The sequence below is a fragment of the Gorilla gorilla genome, chromosome 22 (assembly GCF_029281585.2).
Source record: "Gorilla gorilla gorilla isolate KB3781 chromosome 22, NHGRI_mGorGor1-v2.1_pri, whole genome shotgun sequence".
In the NCBI taxonomy this organism is placed as follows: Eukaryota; Metazoa; Chordata; class Mammalia; order Primates; family Hominidae; genus Gorilla; species Gorilla gorilla.
In genome coordinates, this window is record NC_073246.2 from 33,752,814 (window position 1) to 33,777,250 (window position 24,437).

Below are 24,437 nucleotides of genomic sequence, written 5' to 3' on the forward strand. Positions count from 1 at the left end.
TGGGCTCAAGTGATGCTCCTGTCTTGGCCTCCCAAAGTGCTGGGACTACAGGCATGAGACACCACACCCGGCCAACTATCTAATATTTAGTCTGGCCAGTGTGATGTCAAATCACTTCAACAGTATCAGGAAGATGACTTATAAAACATCTCTCTCTCTCTCTCTCTCTCTCTATATATATATATAATCACATAAAATAGACATATCTATCACATATATATAAAATATGCATATTTTATATATAAACATATATCTATGTATCACATAAAAATAAATATCTGTATATATAACATAAAAATCACATCTTTGCAAAATGTTCAGTGTAAATATATATGTGTGTATATATATACATATGTATATATATCTTCTTTAGAGCAAATGATAGTGGAATAAAAGAATAAAGGCTCCAAGTTCTTAGATTGAAAATAAAATGATTTATAGTTGTTTTCTCTGGTAGTGTTATAGCAGCCTCAGCTTGACAGCCTGTAGTGACATTATCACTACTACTGACACCAGCCTCTAATGAATACTTTTAAGATCTCTGTTCAGCAGAGGTTTCCCACTATGTCTTCCAACTTCCTGCTCTTTTACCGTGTCTTCTTTCTGTGTAGGTGAAGTGAGCACTGGCGTTATGAGGAATTCTTTGCAATAGTTGGAATCATGTTCCAGACACATGCTAGAGAATGTGACTATAGGCTCAAACTTTGCTTCCTTCTTTTCCCTTACAGCACCATAGGAATGTTGGCATTTTGTTGCTAGCTGTTTCACTGGGTTCTGGGAAGAATACGAAAAATTTGCACATAAAGAGGTTTTTTTTTTTTTTTTTTTTGAGACAGAGTCTTGCTCTGTCGTCCAGGCTGGAGTGCAGTGGCGCTGTCTCGGCTCGCTGCAAGCTCCGCCTCCCGGGTTCAAAAAATTCTCCTGCCTCAGCCTCCCGAGTAGCTGGGATTACAGGCGCCCGCCACCACGCCCGACTAATTTTTTGTTTTTTTTAGTAGAGACGGGGTTTCACCGTGTTAGTCAGGATGGCCTCGATCTCCTGACCTCATGATCCACCTGCCTCGGCCTCCGAAAGTGCTGGGATTACAGGCATGAGCCACCATGCCCGGCCAAGAAGTTTCAAAATAAGTTTTAAAAGATGAAATAAATAACCATTTAAGATTCTTGTTACAAAAAATAAACTTCAAATTTTCAGATATAATATTAGTTTATGTAGACTCACTCAACAGATTTGGGCAGGATTTATTTATTTATTTATTTATTTATTTATTTATTTATTTATTTTTGAGGCAGAGTCTGCTCTGTCACCCAGGCTGGAGTGCAGTGGTGTGATCTTGGCTCACTGCAACCTCTGCCTTCTGGGTTCAAGCGATTCTCTTGTCTCAGCCTCCCAAGTAGCTGGGATTACAGGCGCCTGTCACCACGCCCGGCTAATTTTTGCATTTTTAATAGAGACGGGGTTTCCGCCACGTTGGCCAGGCTGGTCTTGAACTCCTGACCTCAGGTGATCTGCCTGCTTCAGCCTCCCAAAGTGCTAGGATTACAGGTGTGAGCCACTGCACCCAGCCAAGACTTTTTTTGTTGTTGTTACGCTAAGGAAATTTCTGTTGTAACAACATACTGGTACTTTGTATCAGCTGGGACTTTGGCGGCTTGACTTATTCAAGGATTATGCACTTGCAACATGGTGGTCCTGGCTGGGTTAGGTTAACAGGGTTCCTGGGACCTGAAAGACAATACTGGGTACTTAGAAGTGTCTGTATTGTTTCCCGTCATTCTTAAGGGACTCAGAAGTCCCTTGGGAAGGAAGTTGATTCCTGTTGTTGATGGGTTATATTCATAGCTTATGACGCCATGGTATGTCATAAGTCTCATCTCATCTGAGACACTGCATCTCAGTTTTTCTCCTGCCACCTGTGAAGAATTCCAGATGTTTCCATAGGCCCCACACAAAGGCTTAAGTTCACATCAGAACTGTCTGATTATTCTTAGTTTACACATCAGAACTGTCTGATTATTTTTAGAGTTTACAGAAATTGTAAAAAATATTTCTGGGATATTTGAATTCTTAATTAAAATTTCAGGAAGCCCAGAGGCTCATTGCATAAATAAATAAAAATAGAAATAGAAATATTCTACTATCTCAATTCACAAATGCTATCTCCTTTCCACATTTTTTTTTCCCCTGAGGAATAACTGGCAAAAAAGCCTAATGGTTCCTCTTAGCATACTTCCATGGAAGTATTACATGTTGTTTTTACTTTGGTTCCTGGGTTTTTCTTCCTTGTCAGTCTTCAGCACTTTTTTTTGGAAGTGAATGCACACCATTGGCCAGTCACCAAGTCACCAAAGCTTGAATTTTTTTTTTTTTTTTTTTTTTGAGACGCAGTCTCACTGTGTTATCCAGGCTGGAGTGCAATGGGGCAATCTCGGCTCACTGCAACCTCCGCGTCCCGGGTTCAAGTGATTCTCCCGCCTCAGCCTCCCGAGTAGCTGGGACTACAGGCATGTGCCATCACTCCCGGCTAATTTTTTGGTTTTTGTGGGGTTTTTTTTGAGACAAAGTCTCACTCTGTCACTCAAGCTGGAATGTATGATCTCGGCTCACTGCAACCTCTGCTTCCTGGGTTCAAGCAATTCTCCTGCCTCAGCCTCCTGAGTAGCTGGGACTACAGGTGCCCGCCACTACGCCTGGCTAATTTTTGTATTTTTAGTAGAGATGGGGTTTCACCATATTGGCCAGGCTAATCTCGAACTCTGGACCTCAAATGATTGGCCCACCTCGGCCTCCCAAAGTGCTGGGATTACAGGCATGAGCCACTGCGCCCTGCCCAAAGCTTGAATTTTATACCTGTTTTCTTTTGTGCAATGTACTGTATCACTAAAAAGCTAGAATTTTTAAAATTTATTTTATTTTTTTAATTTTTAATTTCCATAAGTTTTGGGGGAACAGGTGGTATTTGGTTGTATGAGTAAGTTCTTTAGTGGTGATTTGTGAGATTTTGGTGCACCTATTACCTGAACACTATACACTGAACCCAATTTGTAGTCTTTTATTCCTCACCCCCTTCCCGCCCTTTCCCCCTGAGCCTCCAAAATCCACTGTATCATTACCATGCCTCTGCATCCTCATAGCTTAACTCCCACTTATGAGTGAGAACATACAATGTTTGGTCTTCCATTCCTGAGTTACTTCACTTAGAATAATAGTCTCCAATCTCATCCAGGTTGCTGTGAATGCCATTAAATCATCTCTTTTTATGGCTGAGTAGTATTCCATAATACATACGTATACCACAGTTTCTTTATCCACTCATTGACTGATGGGCGTTTGGGCTGGTTCCACATTTTTGCAATTGCTAATTGTGCTGCTATAACCATGTGTGTGCAAGCATCTTTTTCATATAATGACTTCTTTTCCTCTGAGTAGATACCCAGTAGTGGGATGGTTGAATCAAATGGTAGTTCTACTTTTAGTTCAAAAAGCTAGATTTTTTACTTTAATTAAGGTAGACCTCATTAAAATCTTTTATTACATTTTTCTGAGTTCAAGTCTGGACCCTGAATTTTCTATTATGCATCTAGATTTCTGTTTGTATAAGCTTAAATGTATTAATTCTCTTTTGAGATTGGTTCCTATTTTGGATATTAGGCTTTTGATCTCAAAAGAGTAGTTGGTTTCCACACTTCTACTTTTCGTGTCTACGTTGACCCCGGAGCACTCATTTATCTTCACTATTTGTCTTAGTCCATTTGTGTTGCTATAAAGGAATACTGAGGCTGGGTGATTGATAAAGAAAAGAGATCTATTTGGCTCATGCTGGGATAATGTTTGTAAATTTTGCAGTGAATGGGTATTTATGTTTACATCTCTAGCATATTTTACTGTGTGCATTTTAGCCATTGTAATTCATTTTATTATTTATTTTACAGTAATATTTATTATGAATTGACTAATGCTGTATAAAAAGCATGGCAGCAGCATCTGCTTCTGGTGAGGCCTCAGGCTGCTTCCACTCAAGGTGGAAGGTGAAGGGGACCAGCGTGTGCAGAGATCACATGGTGAGGGAGGAAGGAAAAGGGCTGGAGGAGGTGCCGGGTTCTTTGTAAAAACCAGCTTTCATGGGAACTAATAGAGGAAGAACTCAATCGCTTCCTCCCAGCCCAGAAAGGGCGCTGATCTATTCATGGGGGATCTACCCCCATGGCCCAAACACCTCCCATTAACATTGTAGATCAAATTACATGTTGAGATTTGGAAAGGTCAAACATCCAAACTAAAGCACTATTATAGTCTTATCTCCCTGTTAAGGGCAGCCCCTTCCTTTTCCTTGGAGATGATGCAGAGAACCTAATCCTACCTCCCTTCCTGGCCAAGAGGCCAACAAGTAGAGTTAAGTCACAACATGGCACAGCTGCTGAACTGAATAAGGGAGCAATGCAACCGTATGTTGAAGGAGCGGGAGGATTTACCCAATGCATGCTGGCAGAAGAATGGAAGAAACTGGATTCTTAGGTGCTGGATCAAGGGGAGTGAAACATAAAGTTGGATAAGGGAGAACTTATCAATTTGGGAGCATCCTGCTGGGATCTAGAATTTAACATGCTGGCAAGACCCCTGGAAGAGACACGCTACTGGGATGGCTCTTAGAGCCTGGGAAAAGCACTGTACTACACTAAGGGAAGCAGAAATGCCGGAAATGCCAGAACTGCCGTGGCAGACAGAGAAGAAGGCCTCAGAGAAGCGGGCATCTAGAACTCATACACACACAAGGCTGGAAACCTCACCAACTGATTACATTGCACACAAAGGCACAGAGGGCCTTCCATTGTCCTAAGCAATAAGAAATGCACTAGTGAGAGGGGTGCTGGAAGCAGTGAGAAGCTCAGTGGTGGTTCTCCCAGGGCTGTAGTAGGAGATGCCACTGCAGAATTTGGTTTATTGATATAAATTGATATGATAGGACATTGAAATAACAGAGGCCAGGTGGCAGCACTCTACCAGAAGCCAGGCAGGTGCAGTTAAGATAAAGAGTGTCAAAGATGGATGGCAGTCAAGGAGGATTCACCCACACGGAGTGGTGAAAACAGTTAAAGAGTGTGACGTCCCTAGGGGTAAGACAGATGGCAAACGAGTGAGGATATTATTTACTTTATACAACTAGAAGAAATCAAGGGTGGATGATCAGGAAGCTGAGGGCAGCTGCCCAATAAACAAATAATGATCCTTTGCTCAGTTTTCAAACTTGAGCCAATTTTCTAACGTGGAGTCCATTGACTGAAGAGAAGTCTGGATCTTTGGGAGAGGACTTTACTATATTACAGCAAACATGCACAGCAATGATTTGGCCAATCTGTCCCTAGAGGGACCTAAGGCCACTTGCTTGGGTAACCACATGCAAGACGAAGGAGCATGGCAGCTAGCTCCCAAGATCAGCTCCTAGCTCACCTCCTAGTCTTCATGCCTCTGTGTGGTCTTCTTGCATGTTGAATGGGGCCGACCTGTAACAAATAGGACATTGTACAAATGATGGAGTGTGACTTCTGAAGCTAAGGCATAAATACACTGTGGCTTCTGCTTTGCTCTTAAACATCACTGCATTTGGCAGAAGCCAACTGCCATTTCATAAGGACACTCAAACCAACCTTTGGAGAGGTTCAAGTAGCAAGGAACTAAGGCTTCCTGGGAACAGCCCCCGTGAAAAACAGCCATGCATCATAGAACTGGATCTTCCAGTTCCAATCAAGCTCTCAGTTGACTGTAGCTCCAACCCACATCTTTTTTTTTTTTTTTTTTTTTTTTTTTGCGAGTGGAGTCTTGCCCTGTTGCCAGACTGCAGTGCAGTGGAGCGATCTCGGCTCACTGCAACCTCTGCCTCCCGAGTTCAAGCAATTCCCCAGCCTCAGCCTCTCAAGTAGCTAGGACTGTAGTGGTGGCAAGACTCTTGGAAGAGACACACACAAAAACTATTTTTTTTGTATTTTAATAGAGACGGGGTTTCACCATGTTGGCCAGGATGGTCTAGATCTCCTGACCTCATGATTCGCCTGCCTTGGCCTCTCAAAGTGCTGGGATTACAGGCATGAGCCACCACACCCGGCCTCCAGCCCACATCTTGACTGCAACCTCGTGAAAGATCTTATGCCATAACCTCACAGGTCAGCCACTCCCAAATTCCAGACCCACAGAAACTCTGTGAGATAATAAATGTTTATTGCTGTTTTAAGCTACTAAATTTTAGTGTAATTTGTTACACCGTAATAAATAATTAATATAGGGACCAGACACTTCAATGACTATCTAGGTCTGAATTGATACCCAGAGAATTAAAGCCTCATTGTAGACTCCCTATTAGGGTAGGGGACTATAGGTACAAGATGATTAATTAAGTCTAGGCCTAGGTCAAGCCACAGTGGGTCCACTGTCTCCATGGACTTAGGTGGTGGTTGTTTCCACAGTTGCCAAGTGTACAATTGGAATGGACACACTTGGTACCTGCCATAACCGCTGCATTATTTGGCCTGTGAGGTAAGAGATGTTGTAACAGAAAGCTGAGTGGAATGCCCTAAAACTGAAAGACAGTTCTGCATCCCAAGAATGTTAGAGATGAGTGTCAGCCTTAAGGACTTAGAAGACGCAGGTGTGATGGCCCCAGCCCATCTCTATTTAATTCACCAGCCTGGCCCCTGCAGAAACCACTGGATTCTGGATAATGATAGTGCACTACTGCAAACTCCATCAGAAGGAGCCCAGATTGCAGCTGCTGGGCTTGGCATGGTACTTTTTTTTTTTTTTTTTGAGACAGAGTCTTGCTCTGTCGCCCAGGCTGGAGTGCAGTGGCATGATGTTGGCTTACTGCAACCTCCGCCTCCTGAGTTCAAGCAATTCTCTGCCTCAGCCTCCCGAGTAGCTGGGATTATAGGCATCCACCACCATGCCTGGCTAATTTTTGTATTTTTAGTAGAGACGGGGTTTCACCATCTTGGCCAGGCTGGGCTTGAACTTCTGACCTTGTGATCCACCCACCTCGGCCTCCCAAAGTGCTGGGATTTCAGGCTTGAGCCACTGTGCCCAGCCTGGCCTGGTATGGTATTTTTTACTAAAACAGATGAATGTAGCCTTTAGGGGATGATATGTGGCCATCGTCCTGGTGAATGCGTTATTTTCCATCACTCTTGAAGGGAAAAAAAAACTGTTTGCATTCCCTTGACCAGACAATCGTATGTATTTAGTCTTCCCTCAGGTGGTGCTAACTCTCCTACCCTCTGTCATGTGTGATATATAGTCTGAAGAGAACTGGACCTCCTGGACATCCTGCAGAACGGCACCCTGGTCCACTGTATCATGCCTCATGTCAATCAGATATCAGATGGGTGAGCAAGATGCAGCAAGTGTACTGAAGGCCTTGGAAAGACACATGGGCTTCAGATCATGGGAGACAAACCCTAAGTTTCAGAGGCCCATCACATCAGTTGTAGAAGTCTGGTGTCCCAAGGCGCACTGGGGATAAATGTAAAGGATAAATTATTCCATCTCACACCTCCTACCATGAAGAAGGAAGCACAGTGCTGGTAGGTCCCAGGGTTTCTGGAGGCGGCATATTCCATATCTGGGAATACTCTTCCTACCCATAGACTGGATTACATGGAAGGCTGCCTCCTGTAAGTAAGGCCCAGAGGAGGGCTCTGGAGTAGATCCAGGCTGCAGTGCAAACAGCCCTTCTGCTTGGGCTGAACAATCCAGCATGCCTTAGGTTACTAGTGATCTCAGAGGTAGGGAAAGGCCACCATGTTCAGTTTACAGAAAGTTCCACTGGGGAATCATGAAGGACCCCTAGGGCTCCGGAGCAACGCCATGCCATCTACAGTAGAAAATTTTACACTCTTCATTAAAGAGCTCCTGGTGTGCTGCTGCTGGACCACGGTAGAGATGAAGCAGCTGGACATGGGACACCAAGTGACCATATGCACCTCCAGAGCTGCCCCGCACAGGCTCATCAGGTTCTAAGGCTAGGTGGGCCCTGCAGTATCCAAGGCAAGACAGAAGTTCTGCAACCATGATCAAATATATCAGCAGGGCCTGAAGGCCCAAGCCAGCTACACTGGCAGCTAGCTCAGAATTCCAGAGCCCCCACCACTGTTGCACCAAGGGTGCTCCCTCAACTCACACCTATGGCCACATTTGGAAGGGGAAATCCTTATGATCCACAGATGGAGGAAGAAAAAGTGAGCTTGGATCTTGGATGGCAAATGTGGACAAAAATGGACAGTGACTGCACTACAGCTGTACTCAGGATGGGCCAGAAAGGCAACATCAAGGGGAAACCCTGATGGGTGGAGCTTCATTGGTGCACCAGGTCATCTACCTGGTTTAGATAAAGAATACGTATCTTCCCCCTTCCCTCCCTCCTTCCCTCCCTCCCTCCCTGCCTTGTTTCCCCTTCCTTTCTTCCTTCCTTCCTTCCCTTCTCCTCCTCCTTCTTCTTGTTCATCATCTACTGATCAATGTGTCTATTGATCTATTTTCTATTAATCACCTATCTATCTAGGTGTCATCTATCTCTCTATCTCTTTATCCATATCTACTAATTATCTATCATCCGTTGGTCATTCATTATGTATCTGTCATGTATCATCCTTCTATCTATTGAATCTATCATCTGTTTCTATCAATCATCTATTTATCTATCATCTATTTATTGGTCTGTCTCTTTACTAATTATCTATTATTTGTTGGGCACAGTGACTCATGCCTGTAATCCCAGCACTTTGGGAGGCTGAGGAGGGAGGATGGCTTGAACTCAGCAGTTTGAGACCAGCCTGAGCAACATGGCGAAACCCCACCTCTACAAAAAAAACACACAAAAAATTAGCCGGGTGTCGTGGTGCATGCCGATAGTCCCAGCTGTTTGGGAGGCTGAGATGGGAGGATCACTTGAGCCCAGGAGATAGAGGCTGCTACAGTGAGCCGTGATGGCACCACTGCACTCTAGCCTGGGCAACAGAGCGAGACCCTAGCTAAAAAATCTATCATCTATCTATCTATCTATCTATCTATCTATCTATCTATCTATCTATCATCTATCATCTCTATCTATCTATCTATCTATCTATCTATCTATCTATCTATCATCTATCTATCATCACTATCTTTCTACACACATGGACTCACTGGCAGTAGCAAATGGCTTGGGCAGTTGATCAGGGGCCTGGAAGGAGGGAAACTGGAAGGTGAGGGTTGAGGAGCAGGCCTAGAATAGTGGCACGCTCTGCATGGCAGTGGGCCCAAAGCCTGCAGATGTGTGTATCACATGCTAATGCTCAGCAGAAAGCCTCCGCCACGGAATGAAAAAGCCCCGGACAAACTGGTCTTTTCACCCATTCACTCTTTGCTTTATTTTAAATGTATCGTTTTCAGATTTATGTCCCAGACACTTTTCGCTCTGATGTAAGAATGCCGTGCTAAGAACAATAACCAAAATAGCTTCTATTTTCGTAGCATATGCCCATAATTTGCCTCATTTTACCCTGGCAGCAGTCCTGGGACTTAGGAATGACAGGGAGAAGTTCTTCCTTTCCAGATGGAGAAAGCGGATGCTTAGAGACAGTAAGAGCCCTGCCCAGGGCCACGGAGGCAGCTCTGGCCTCCGGTCCCGCATTCTCTTCCCGGTTTCTTGGGCCCCTCTGGGCTGCGGAGGGAAAGCAGAGCCGAGTTGACCAGCAGGGGGCGCCGGCCTCTTTTTGTCTGCATCTGTCCACCTGGCTGTGCCAGGCAGGCTTCTGCAATCAGCCCGCGTGCCCAGTTCTGTGACTGGTGAGTGGGCTCAGTTCCAGGGTGCCCTCCGCCTCACTGCATCTCCACCTGCTGGCCACACCGTAGACCATGCTCTGTTGTATGTGCTCACTTCTAAGTATCCCCAGACCCCTCGCTGCTGCAGGCTCTACTCAATCCCTACTAAGAAATGGACAGGAGTCAGCACCCAGCAAGAGGCTGTAAATAAGCCTCAGCGCTAACAATAACCTTTCCCTCCCTGCCATAATACAAATGTGGAGCTTGTCATGGAGGCTCCTTTTTGAGGCATGAATATTGATCTTTTGCCATATGTCTTTATGATGTGTGCTTTCTCCAGCAGGACCCGGTTTTGTTGCGTTTCTCCTTTCTGCCTTCTCATTTATTATGGTCGTCCGCTTCTGCAGCGAGAGACCCTGTGAATTACAAATTTAGTCAACCACAATGAATTTGTGTTGAGCACTCCCCAGGAGCCAGGCACCATGCATAGTGGACTTAACCAAAGTCCCAGCCCTCATGGAGCAGACATTCTAGGGAAGGAGCCAGACAAAAAGCAAAACAAAGAGGGAAATGATGTAATTTGTCAGATGGCAATAAGTGCTGTGAAGGAAAATAAAGCAGGGAAGGGGATAAGGAGGTGGGGTGCAGGGGAGTGGGGCGTAGCCCAGGGGAAATTTGCATCAGAGAGAAAAGGTCAGAGAAAAGGCCCACAGAGAAGGTGACATTTGAGCAAAGACCGGAAGATGGTGAGGAAGCCAGCTCTACAGATATTTCTTGGAATAATATTCCAAAAAAGTAAAAAGAGCCCACTGGGGGAGTGGGTACCACACACAGGTCAGTGTGGCTGGAAGGCAGTGAATAGGAGGAAGTGAGATCAGAGACATGATGGGATGAGGGAAGAGAGATGAGCCCTGCAGGGTGGGATGCAGATTGTGCTGGGCCTGGCAGGGCCATAGGGATGATGTTGGTGTCAGTGTACGATGGGAAGCCACTTTCAAATGAGACATGCATACAAGGGGGAATGGTCCAGATCAGTACGTGTGATGGCCTCTTCCTATAGAATATTTAAAGTTCCATTCCTTCTCAATAGCCTCTATCAGGGATTTACAGGAAGAGACCACACATCAAGACGTCCTAAAGCCCTGGGCCCATCTGTAGTTGGGAGGTGGCAGGTACATTTTTCTTACTGAAATAGCCATTACATTCAGCTTTTGGAGACCGATGGAGGTACAACTGTGATGAGTCCTGTGAGAAGCCATCAGCATCTTGTTTGAAGAATGCACCTTTTTCTTCTTGAATATGAGCTCAGTGGCTGCTGGGAAGCAGCTGCAGGAGGTTGGCCTGGTGTCACCATCCGTACACCATCATGCTGCAGTGCCACAACCACACAAAGCTCAGCAACTCCTTCCTCTCCCACATGGACAGATCAAGAGTTGAGATGAAGCTCCGCATTGCCATTGCTGAACATGTACAGTGTACCAGGCATGCATGGGTGTTGGGATACAAAGTCCCTCGCTTCATGGACATTAAGTGAGAAAGAGAGAGAGAGAATAAACACATAAACAAGTGAATGCACATTCTTCTGTTAGCTAATGATGAATGACATGAAAAGTTGAGTGTGGTGATTAGCGACCCTGGGACAGTCTGCCTGATTTCTGATTTTCTGATTGAGAGAGCAGAGCCCTGAATGAAGCAAGAAACTTCAGCAATGTTGAAGAAGTATGTCATGAACTGAATGTTTGCATCCCCCCGGCCCAAGTTCATACATTGCAGCTGTGACCTCTGATGTGATGGTATTTGGAGGTGAGACCTTCGGAAGGCATTTAGGCTTAATTGAGAGCATGAAAGTGGGACCCTCATGATCCGACTGGTGTCCTTATAAAAAGAAGAAGAGACCAGGGCTGTGTGTCTTTCTGCCATGAGAGCACATGGCGAGAGCACTCGTCTGTCAGCCGGGAGGACAGCCTTCATCAGGAACTGAATCTGCTAGCACTTTCGTTCTGGACTTCTCAGTCTCCATCATCATGTGAGTCAATTCCTTAGAGTAAATCTCCATATATGTATATCTGCTGGAACCTAAATCTTGGATTCCTCAGAACAATAAGAAAGAAATGTCTGGTGTTTAAGCCGCCCAGTCTAGGTGTTTTGTTATGGCAGTCTGAGCAGACAAAGACACAGAGGTAAAGGCTTTGAAGCAGGGAAGAGCTTGGTGTCTGGCTCCCACGAGGTGACAGTGAAGAGGGGGGCAGGGCCATATCATAACAAAGTGCTTGGGGAATCTTTTCTGCAGGGGTCTGTTGAACAGCTTTCGAGTGCAGGGAAGTGATATGATCTGATTCCCATTTTTTTTTTTTTTTTTTTGAGATGGAGTCTTGCTCTGTCGCCCAGGCTAGAGTGCAATGGCATGATCTTGGCTCACTGCAACCTCTGCCTCCGGGGTTCAAGCGATTCTCCCTGCCTCAGCCTCCCGAGTAGCTGGGATTACAGGTGCCTGCCACCACGCCCAGCTAATTTTTGTATTTTTAGTAGAGATGGGGTTCCGCCATGTTGGCCAGGCTGGTCTTGAACTCCTGACCTCAGGTGATCTTCCCTCCTTGGCCTCCTTAAGTGCTGGGATTACCGATCCCCATTTTGAAGAACTGGTTTTGGCTTTGGTGTGGAAGCAAAGGATGCCACTTAGGAAGTGAGAGAAAGGGTCACAGGCGGGTATAGGATTTGCTGATGGGTTGGATATGAGGATCGAGAAGCAGAGGAAGCAAAGGATGACTGCTAAATTTTGGGGTGAATTTGGGTGAAGCCTTAGGAAAGAAGCATAGAGGGGTGTGTGTGTGGGTGCGTGTGTGTGTGTGTGTGTGTGTGTGTGTGTATCCCAAGTTAAATGTGAGTGAGATCCTATCAGACAGCCTGGCAGAGTTGAAGAGGGTTGACATACGACTCCGGTTTCAGGGAAGAGATCCAACCTGGAGATTATGCTTTTGGATTCATCAGCTACCAGGGCAATTGTGCTGGTGGACCTCTGGGGCATTCTTGAGTGACTTCTCTTAGTTTATGATGATGATAGTCGTATTGATGGAAGGTGTGAAAGCCAAAGTTCACCTTGTACTTATAATGTGCCAGGCACTGATCTGAGTGCTTTGTGTGCACAATCTGATTGACTCCACACAATTCCTTAATATCCCATTTTTGCAGCTTAAGGAAACTGAAGCATCAAAAGGTAAGTGTCACGACTCATTTTTAGAGAAGCATTTCATTGTGGGGATGCTGGCAGCAGCCTACTCTGCAATAGCACACTGGGCTGCCTTTGCACACGAGTCTTTATGCCTGAGGAACCCTTTCTTCCTCAGCCATTGCATTGTGCACGTTCAACAGCTGGGTGTTGTGAAAGAATAATGCTGGACATGAACTCTGGGGACACGGGTTCAAGTTCAGTCTGTTATTTATGGGACACTTTGTTTTGGGAACATGAACATATAGAGTTCACAGGATGTCTTCCAGGCAAAGTTGATCCATGTCTGCCATCTTTGCTTTGCCATCCGTTCCTTCTCCAGTTACCAGACTGCTTCTGCCAGCCTAACCCCTTCTAGCCAACTCTCATTTCCTGGCTGTGCCAGCCTGATTACTTCTAATTGTCTTTGACTGCTTCCAGCTGGGTCTAGAAGCTGGCATTCTGTGGGAGCACAGAGGCAGTCTCCCAGCCATATGGGGCGAGGAGATGGGGAAGGAAAAGGGAAGGAAGGAAGCAGCTGGTATGAGTCAACTGAGAAAGCTTCCCGAGGTTTCACAGCCCACTGGGATTGGTCCTGTTTCTGAAAGGGTTAACTCATCCAAGTTAGAGAATGATCCATCTTCGACAAGACAAACAATTATATTTGTTGATCCTCAAAGGCAACCAACAATGCACCTAAAAATGCTTTTAGAAAGTCACTGGTAACTTGTCTCCCCCAGGACTTGATGGGGTCTTGCTCTCAGGAGCAGTAAAACCCCACTTCAGAATCAGTGAATGATTACTTTCATTCATTTATTCAACAGATATTTACTGAACAATGATCATGTCTCAGACACTGTGCTAGGTACTGTAGGGCAAATAATGAAATTAGACACAGCTCCTGTCCTCAATGAGTCTAAAAGAGAAGAAAGTCATAGATAATAAGTACTACAGGACATAAGAGGAACGTGAAATGACTATATGAACTAAGAGACAACAGAGGGAGATGGGCTTCTTGCAGCTTATTGGTTGGGGAGGGCTTCATGGGAAAGGGAACACCTGTGCTAGGTGGAAATGAGTTGGAGACAGCAGACTGGGGGCGGGCAAGGCACAGGCAAAGGTGTGGCAGTAGGGAGGACAGATCCCGGCCAGCACCACCCCCTACCCGGGAACTCCGGAACTCCGCAGGAGGATAAGGCTAGAAATTAGTTTGGGCTAATTAGCAGAGAATTTTCAAGGCTGCATTACTGTTGCATTAAATAATCAGATGCTTTCTGCACACTGAATATGAGGGCAATATATTGTGTACTAATCTGTTTTACATAAAGACATTTCTGGGGTGATTTCTTGTTAAACAGGCCATTTCAGAGACTAGGACTTGTAGTTCCAAAACCAGTTACAAAGGGGAGCACGGATAGGATTTGGACTTCTCTTTGGCATCCATCCCAGCTTATGGAATTAGCAGTGAACTTGAATCAAACCCAGGCAGCAGGCTTGAAAAAGATTTAATGGGCCTGGATTTTCTCTCTTCTTCACCCCTTTCCTGACCTCTACCCTGAGAGGATAATTAAAAGGAAAGAAAATCTCTATTTCATTGTAAATGTCATCCACCATTTTTATGAAACTTTTTTTTTTAGACCATAAAAATACTTTGGGGAACAGTCTCTGAAATTTCCCTTAAACCTTAATAAATAAATCTCTAAATTTTCATAAAGAGTGCATGTCCTAACATTAAAAAAAATCATACTCTATTAACACAACATTGGGTGGACTCCCAAACTGTTTCTGATGGAAGATTCAGAGCGGTTTTTTTTTTTTTTTTTTTGAGAAGGAGTCTTGCTCTGTCGCCCAGGCTGGAGTGCAGTGGCAAGATTTCAGCTCACTGCAACCTTCGCCTCCTGGATTCAAGCAATTCTCTGCCTCAGCCTCCCGAGTAGCTGGGATTACAGGTGCCCGCCACCACGCCCGGCTAATTTTTGTATTTCTAGTAGAGACAGGGTTTCACCATCTTGGCCAGGCTGGTCTTGAACTCCTGACCTCGTGATCTACCCGCCTCGGCCTCCCAAAGTGCTAGGATTACAGGCGTGAGCCACCGCGACCGGCCTCAGAGTGGTTTTTACCCCAAAGTGAGCTCCATATTCCTCATTCTTTAGACAGTTGCTGGACATCTATTCTGCTGGCACCATGCTAGTTACCATTCCCCTCCCATGCAACTGTCCTCATAAGATTTGATTACTGAATTAGAGATATTAAAAGGATTGAATGAACCTTACTGAAATAGTCAAGGCCGGTGGGAGCAAAGAAGTCCCTTAAGCACAGCAAGAAAAACATTTTAAGCTGTATCTTTAATATTGGTAAACTGGAACAATGAGACAGAACAACAGAAAACGCAGTATGTTCAGTCATAATAACTGAGGCTGGTGACTTGTAACAGGTAGGTGGATGAATATAGTAGCGTATTTAAAATTAGATGTATTGAAAGCAGGCGTTTCTCTGCGTCCCTCTTCAGATGGGTCAGCGAGCCCCCCAGACACTGGATTGATGACAGCTGTTGTTCCCCCCACCCCCCACCCCCAATCTCAAAGCATTGCTATGGGTCGATGTCATACTTGTTTACTCAGGAATAAACAATGAAAGGAACTTTGTTAGGACCAAATCCTTCCTTTCAGCTCTGATGTTGCATGATCGGGGTGAAGTTTGCATCAAATGCGGGCACCTCAACAGGTAGCATTTTGTAAATGCCTCCTCCTACCTACCCTCCGCCTTCTCCCTCACAAGATTCTTCATTTTCGGTTTGAGAAGACGTTGGGGATCCTGGGAGAGGGTCCAGTGTCGTCAGGGCAGTTGCAATTGTTTATGCGATGAGCACGGTCACAGCGCTTGCAGAACAAAAGCATCGAAGAGAGGCGAGCGCCGGTCCACCTCCTGCAATCACAGGCATCATTTCAATGGAAGGCAAAGGTGTAAGCTACAAGCAGAGGCAGCAAACGCCCTGGTTCCTACATTGCTGCTGCTACTATTACTGCTGTGGCTGCGCCTCCTCCAACACAGCCAACCAGGCTGCGTGCGAGCCCGGGCAGACGCCTGGCCGCCTCCCCACCCTTTCTTCCAGCCATCCCTCTATCCTTCCACCCCAGGTCCAGGGGGCCCTACTGTGTGGCGGACTCAGGGCCGGGCACGCAACCCGACCCGCAGTCTACGGAGTTCGAGAGCCTTCCCCCTTCCCCCCGCCCCAGGTGGGTGCGGCCAGTGGGGGATTTCACCGCCGAAAGGTCCAGAAAACCCAAGCCCAGAATCCGGGCAAGAGGCGCAGCCGGAGGCGGCCCGACCTGGGCGGCCCGGGAGCGCGCGCCTCCGAGGCCGCGCAGGGTCTCCCTGTCTGGCGCTCAGGTGGCTCCTGCGTCCACTCCGCCGCTCCCCTCCTCGGGCCCTCCCCTCTCCAGCGAGGGTCGAATTTGACTGTGGCGCGCGGGGAAGGAGGGGCTACTAGGGATTTGAAAGTGCACGGGCTGCGGAGTGGAGCTCGCATCTGTTCCCGCCGCCCGCGAGCGGATTAAATTTCTGCAAATTCAAACTGAATGGGGCTTTCTTCTGCTGCCTTCCAGAGGGCGCCTGCAGCCCGCCGCGCGCTTCTCTCCGGCGGGAGCGGCCGCCCAGCGCACGGCTAGGAGCGATCGCCGGAGCCCGACCCAAGCCCGTGCGGGCCAGACGGCGGCGGCGAGGCGGAGGCTGCGGAGGCACCCGGGCTCCCGGACCCAGGCACCCGGACCCCGGGACCCAGGCGCCGCCGGACCGCGCCCCACCCCGCGCGCCCGAGCAGGGCGACTGTCATTAGCTTCCTGGACGGGACCCGGGGCGGGATCCTGGTGTCCTGAAAGGGGCCCGGGCGACCCTCCGAGGAAGAACTTTTGGGGGCGGGGTCCCCGGTCCCGCGTCCCCTGGGCAGCCGCTATTGTCTGCGCGCCTCGCTGGGCGGCGCGGGGGGCGTGATCGCGGCGGCCCCGGGCGCTGGGTGCGGAGACCCGGGCGGGGCTGGGCCCAGGGCGGCGGCGGGAGAAGCCGAAGAGCCTGGGGAGGAGGAGCTGCGAGCGCGGGAGACGAGCAGGAGCCGCGCGGGCCGCGGGCGAGCGCGATGCCGGCGGCGGCGGGGGACGGGCTCCTGGGGGAGCCGGCGGCGCCTGGGGGCGGCGGCGGCGCGGAGGACGCGGCCAGGCCCGCGGCGGCCTGCGAGGGAAGTTTCCTGCCTGCCTGGGTGAGCGGCGTGCCCCGCGAGCGGCTCCGCGACTTCCAGCACCACAAGCGCGTGGGCAACTACCTCATCGGCAGCAGGAAGCTGGGCGAGGGCTCCTTCGCCAAGGTGCGCGAGGGGCTGCACGTGCTGACCGGGGAGAAGGTGAGTCTCCCGGGCGCCGTGGGGCTGGGGCACAGGGGCGGTAGTCGGCGGCCAGGACCCCGCGGGGAGCACTGCACTGGGAGTCCCAGTGTGCAGTCCCGGGCCAAGCGCCTTCCCCCTCCGCCTGGCTCTCCTGTTGGGTTAAAACGCGCGCTCAGCATCTCGCAGCCTTTCCCGAAGGGCGGCCTGCGGTCCGCTGCCCGGGGGCTGGGGGCTTGGGAGGGGACGGCCTTGCCCCGGGAAGCGTCCCGCGCGGCCGTTCTGCTCGTGGAAGGGCGCCGCCTGGCGGACACTAGCGCGGGGGGCGGGATGGGGCCCCTCTGCGCTTCAGGCCGGCAGGGGCGGCGGATCCGTGGCGAGGCGGGAACCAGGGCTAGAGGAGGTGGGCTCTTATGTCGGGGGGCGGGGGGAGCAGGAAAGCTAACGGCCAGCCTCTGGGGGAGCTTAGAGTCTGATCCCCGTCCTGGGCTCTCGGAGGAGGTGGGAGAAGGCTGAGATCCTGCATTCTTTCCCACCTGTGGGCTCCGGCAGCTAGGGAATTTTTTTTTGGCAGCTAGGGAGTTTTTCGTGCTCAGAGGAGGGTTTTTGCCTCCGCCCTCCACATGTCCATTCCTCAACCTGTGCTCCTCTGCATCCACTCAACCCTCCCACCCCTGCACCCCCATCACCCACCATTCTCATCCCCGCCATTCTCATCCCCTTCTCTCCGTTCCCCCAGCTCCTCTGTGCCCTCCAGCCTCAGGGTGGGAGCTGCAGTGAAGACCCTGCTACTGGCAGGAACAGAACTACAGATACCTCCCGCCAGAGATTGGGAGATGCCTTCTTATCTTTCTAGAAGAGGGGAAAGGAAAGGGGACCTCCGCGAGACCGAAAGGGGCACCTCTCCAGCCTTGTTGGAAGTTAGATGGTTGTGAACCCTTGCCAGGCGAGGGGCAGGTAGATGGAAGGTGTAACTTGGAGCTGTGAGAAGAAACTCAAGAGCTGGTGACTCGCTTTTGAGGCCGGGTCACCCCAGGCTGGAGCTGCCCGAGCTCAGAGCCAATCCAGGCTGGAGCTGTCCCAAGCTCCTGTCATCTCGGGCTCAAGACTACTCCCAGGCTGGGGGTGGCTCAAACCTGGAGGGGGACCAGCTCCTTTGTGTGGTCCGTGGGTCAGGGAGGCGTCAGCCGCAAGGAGGGAAGGCAGAGTTCACTTCCCAACCGAGCAGGTGGCCTGGGAGCCGAGCCCTCTGCCTTCCGACCTGGGGGCCTCTGCCCAGCCTGGGGCTGCCCTGTGAAACCCCTGGTCACAGGGCCAACCTGCCCTTCCTGCCTGTCTCTAGCCTCACCCCACCTGTAGTTCCCTCCCCACCCCATTTCCCCTCTTTGTCTTGGAGCCTTTTGCCTGTGAATGCGGGTCTCCGTCACCCTTGTCATTTTCCCTGTGTTCCCTACAGCCGTTTTGAGTGAAGCACCGTTTTATTATGGGTATGTGGGGTTAGAGTGAGTAGTTTTTAGAAGTGCCTCCTGCCTGAATTCTCATGCAAAAAAGGGTTGTTCAGTATGAACTTGAGTAACTCTTCAAAGAAAAAGGAAAAACCTCCAAACCTCGTTCTAGTCCGCAGGGAGCGAGGCACACTTATACTCCTCGATTCTATTCGATTCGATTCGTAGTGAGCTGTCTGACTTCCACACTGCGGGTCCGCTTAGGGCGCGAGGATGCGGCTAATTAGAGTGAGCTCTCTTCTCCTGGCCCCGTGTAAATTCCTGTTGGCACTGGCGATGGAAGTTTATTTTCACTGGAAACGTATAGGATTCAGGCTGGTTGTGCATATTTCCTCTCTAAACATAACGGAAAGAAGCGAGGCTTTATGCTCACAACGTCATGGCAAACACTGCAAGTACATTCTTCTCACCTGCCCTGGTGCACAGACTTCTTTTCTGGCTTCTCTCCACCTTGCTGTGTTGTGCTGTGCCTCTGGCTCTGTAGCAGCGCATTTTTGCACCATAAAACTCTTGGCTTTGGCTGAACTGCCTGGGGGTGGATTCAGAGCTCAGCCAGCGCTTGGGTTCTGGAGCTCTGTGCTGGGCCCACTGGGAACCCCGACATGCAGGGAATTCCTGCCCAAATAGGATTCACATGAAGAGACTCGCTGCTCCCCCAGGTGCCCACTCCCCTTTCCCTCCCATCTTATGTTTCTTAAATGATGAATCTCACTTCATTGTTGCAATGACAGGAGATGTTAATTGGATGTAAAATTATCCCCCCGGACCCATTGGTGGACTGCGGGTAAGGATGGTGGTTCTTTGGGTGGAGAAGGAGGCAGGGGAGAGATATCTGTGTTGAAAAACTTGGTTTTCCCGGGATGCTCCTCCCCAGCGGGGAGAATCAGTGCTCCAGGGATTGCGGGCATTGGGAGAAATCTGGATTTTAGTTCACTCAATTGCTGGCTTTAAAGAAACAATGGTGTCATTCATAGCATTTATCTCCCAAATCCAGCACCTTTAATGCTTAACTAATAGATTTGGGTTTTAGCAGATTGTAGGGATTAAAATGGTTGTGTGTGTATGCTTGACTCTGAGAAAGATTGCTAAATTAAAATGAGTCCTCATCCCCACTCTAGTTTTGGGTATTGCCTAACTAAGGCCAAAACAAAGATGACCACAGCCTCAGGCTATTTACAACCTGAAGTTCTTTTAAAAGGTGAGCTACTAAGATGATTTTGGCCTTGGGAAAGTTTCCTCCAGTGAGCAGAGCTGAGGAAAAGGAGGTCATTAAACCTCCACTGTCCCCCACTGTCGGTGACCCAGGGAGGCCTCTCTCCCTCATTAATTCCTCTTTTCTTGGGGTGTGTACATTTTGGATTTAGAATTTCACTTTTCTCCTGTCCTATCTTTTTTTTTTTTAATTTTTTTGTAAAGATAGGGGTCTCACTGTGTTGCTCAGGCTGGTCTCCAACTCCTGGCCTCAAGTGATCCTCCCACCTTGGCCTCCCAAAGTGCTACGATTACAGATGTGAGCCACTGCACCTGGCCCATCCTTTTATAAAGGATACATTCCACATTAGGAGGGGAATGAAGTAATTAATACTGTAGTGAGAAGTACTCCCAGCCCACGTGGAGCGAAAGGATTCAGGGCAGCTTGTCTTGGGAAATCAGTCCATGAAAAAAGCTGAAAGAGGGCATAGGGAAACAGAAGTTGAGAGGGCACCCCAAGTTTGGCCTGCTTCATAGCTGCATTCTCAAACTGTGAGAATTAGTTTTGGGTGATTTGTGCTGAAATCTAGGGCATTGCTGGTTGAAGGCATTTGGTACGGGGTGTGTGTGTGTGTGTGTGTGTGTGTGTGTGTGTGTGTGTAGTGTGTTGTGTTTCAACTTGGTTACATTTCCAAAAAGCTTTGGGTGAAATCCTTCATGGTTTGCTGGGAATCACTGTCTGAGTCCAGATGACAAAGGGAGCCAGTTTTTCCCGACTTTCCTTTTAGGTTTCAATATGATCTCATCAAGAGGCTCCTTTTGCCACCACTGCCTGCAGGACAATCTTTTGCCTGCTTTTCCTCTGAAGTTGTTTGTTTAGAAGCCATTTGAATCTAGATGGCTCTTTTACTGCTTGTAAAGGAAAGATGGCGTGCAGCTGAGACCTAATTGTGTCCTCCTTTGAGTTAATGCAATCTCTGTTAATCTGGCTTTAAAAATAAATAGTTCACTTGACCATGTGAAACTCTTAATAGGTACCTTCACAGTCAGGGCTGAGTGTCTTTGACCAAAGTTGATGATTAGACCAGGGAAAATGATCACAAAACCAGATTCTGAAAAGTACCATTCTCTGGCTTTGAGACGAAGAGCAAAGCTGCTGAGCAACAGCATGGGGTAATGACTTTGAAACACCTGGAGTGGTTGTGCTTGCAGAGCCTGGTATTGATTTGTGATACCTATGAGAGGCGTGGTCTCTGGCACATAAGAGGTGCCCCCCGCCCTGGCCCCTAACCAGACAGAGTGACTTGGGGGCTGCTGCATGATCAGATAATATCACCTATCAACAGAAGAAGGAAAGTGACTTACAGAAAATTGAAGTGAGGTCCAGAAACAGGACAGACGTGGTGGCTCATGCCTGTAATCCTAGCACTTTGGGAGGCCAAGGTGGGTGGATCACTTGAGGTCAGGGGTTCTAGATCAGCCTGGCCAACATGGTGAAACCCTGTCTCTACTAAAAATGCAAAAATTAGCCAGGTGTGGTGGTGCACACCTGTAATCCCAGCTACTTTGGAGGCTGCAGCAGGAGAATCACTTGAATTTGGGAGGTGGAGGTTGCAGTGAGCCTAGATCGTGCCACTGCACTCCAGCCTGGGTGACAGAATGAGACTCCATCTCAAAAAAAAAAAAAAAAAAAGAGTTTAAGATTTTAAATTTCCATAAACGTTAAACTTTAAATGAAGCAACTTAGGAACCATGTATAATGTTTCTAATACAGACATTATAAATAATGTTTGTAAGGAATCAGTGAAACAATGGTCCTTTATCATCAGCAATATATTTGGATAATTCCTTAGAAGTTTGGTTTAGTGGCTGGACGCGGTGGCTCATGCCTGTAATCCCAGCATTTTGGGAGGCCGAGGTGGGTGGATCATTTGAGGTCAGGAGTTTGAGACCAGCCTGGCCAACATGGAGAAACCCCATCTCTACTAAAAACACAAAAATTAGCTGGGTGTGGTGGTGCACACCTGTAGTCCCAGCTACTTGGGTGGCTGACACATGAGAATTGCTTGAACCCTGGTGTTGGTTCATGATACCTACGAGAGGCATGGTCTCTGGCACATGACAGGTTATTGTGTTTTGTAAAAAATTGATAAAAGTTAAAAAATATAGTTGGAAAAGCTGAATCGAGAAAAGAGTAGGTGTATCTCAGGTATTGAGCCAGTGTTATAGGCAGGCAAACTACAGAACAAGAACAGACAGTCCATGCCACTGTTACCTTTTTTGTGATTGAGTCTCACTGAGATACAAAGTTGAGTACATAAAATGATTGGTTAAGATGTTGAAATATCTTGTTCTAACCCTTGGTTAAAAAATAATAAGCCGGCTTGTCACTTCCATCGGAACTATTTTTAGGCTAAGAGTAAGGGTTGCCTGCTTACTAAGTTGCCAGTAATCATGCTTAGAGCATGACAGTGCCAGATACCTGGAGTGAAGGAGTTACTAAAAATACGATTTACTATGTTTTGCAGAGCAGGAAATATGACTAATTTTAGAGGTGGCCTTTTGGCAGACCTGTTTTTAGCAAGTATTTCTGAAACAAACAGGTGCTAAATCCTGTATTTTTGAAGTGCTAGAAGTTTAGGGGTAATCGCTCTGAGGAACAAGAAATGCTTAGAGAACTGGAAATTCCTATTAATCCTTGGCAGGGACTTCTTGGCAAGAAGGAGGCATTTGCAAAGCACCTGCTTGGTGAGCCCTGTGTGACAAGGCAGTGCCTGTAATTTCGAGGATTGCATTCTGCAGTTGCAGGCGGATTCTTTTGAACTTCCTGCCCTGCCTCATCTTTTTGAAGTACTTGTGAATGATGGAAATTGGCACGTAGGGCCTGGTTCCTAGTGTTCATTGATACAGGTCCCACGGACTTCAAAGGGTGCTTTGAGTCAGCGCAACAGTGCAGAAATGGTGCCCACGGAGAGGAGTACAACCCTACATTTTCTCTGCAGGTGTTGAGTCACGGCTATAGCTACCCGTGCATACCAATCCGACTCAGGTCTGTGAGACTATAGAATTCTGCATGCTGCCAGCTATTGGAGGTCAGCGCAGCAATCATCCGTCCCAGGGTTTATCTGCCCAGAAGGGGTGGGGAGTGACAGCCGTGTGCCCCCGAAGAGAGGGACAGGTTGGGGTGTTCTCCATGGGCAGGAGGCTTGGGCACAGGGTTATCATTTGCCTTGGGACATATATTCCCTCTGTCGATTATTTATGGTAACGGAGAGACCTGCTCTCTTGGCTAATTGAAACCCGTAGATAATCCCCAGGCCTTATGTTAGCTGATGGGTGAAACTTCTTTCTCTACTCAGCCCTGGTCTAAGTGCTGACCTGAATTGAATTTCACGCTTTCTGATAGGAGGTGCCACTGGGTGGTACGATGACCAGCAGGAAAGAGCTAGAAACACAGGGACTGAATAGTTCCCGAGCAGGGGGATGCCTCTGTGAATTCGAGAGAGCTGTTCCCTCTCCTCCATCACCAGCACCAGCCCAGTGCTACAGTGTTTTACGGTTTTTTTTCAGGGTGCCCCTCCCTTGCACATTCTTGTTAGATGCCTGCAGCAGCCCTGGGTGGGGGGGGGGGGGGGGGGGGGTAACAGCCAGCTTGCTGGTGTTCTTGCCTGCCTTGATTACGTAGAAGGGTGCCCTGAATAGATCTTCTCTCTGACATTCTCTATGAGATTGCTAGGATGGTTCTAACAAATTACCACACACTGTGTGGCTTCAACAACAGAAATTTATTCTCTCACAGTTCTGGAGGCTAGGATCCAAAACCAAGGTGTCAGCAGGGCCATGCTCCCTCTGCAGCCACAGGGAGGATCCTTCCTTGCCTCTTACTAGCTTCCGGTGGTGGCCAGCACTCTTTGGCATTTTCTGGCTTATGACTGCAGCGCTCTGTCTCTGCGTCTGTCTGCACACAGTTTTCCTCCCTCTGAGTGTCTCTTTTGTCTCTTAATCTCTTCCTATGTCTCTTTATAAGGACACCAGTCATGGGATGTAGGTCTACCCTAATCCAGTATTGCCTCATTTTAACTCGATGACATCTACAAAGTCCCTATTTCCAAAGAATATCATATCCACAGGTACCAAGGGGACTTGAAGGTATCTTTTGGGGGAGCATAGTTCAAACCCCAGCACCTTTTTAGACTGTCAGTATTGGGTTGTGGCAAGCGGATCTTGGGAAGGAGATGAATGTGCTTTTAGGGATTACTCTCAGAACTGACCTCTGCAAGGGAAGGGGCAAAGCAGCACTGGGCAGAGGGTGAAGCTGGGCTCCAATACCGCTCTCAGCTAAAGCCCCCGCCCATGCCGTGGTGAGTGCTGGAG

General features: G+C 48.2%; 1 protein-coding gene across 2 annotated transcripts in view; it reads left to right on the top strand.

The window, feature by feature from the left end:
• Window positions 1-10,676: 10,676 nt before the first annotated feature.
• HUNK (hormonally up-regulated Neu-associated kinase) overlaps window positions 10,677-24,437 on the top strand; it is a 134,940-nt gene continuing 121,179 nt past the window's right edge. Inside the window, exon 1 of one of the 2 annotated variants that reach the window (XM_055373983.2) lies at window positions 10,677-11,816. Coding sequence is in view for 1 of the 2 variants with exons in the window: in XM_031005280.3 (XP_030861140.1) it covers window positions 17,128-17,388 (261 nt within the window). In the remaining variant the exon portion in view is untranslated. Of the gene's footprint in view, window positions 11,817-16,131; window positions 17,389-24,437 lie in introns of those variants that run through there. The other variant, XM_031005280.3, reaches the window with a different exon arrangement.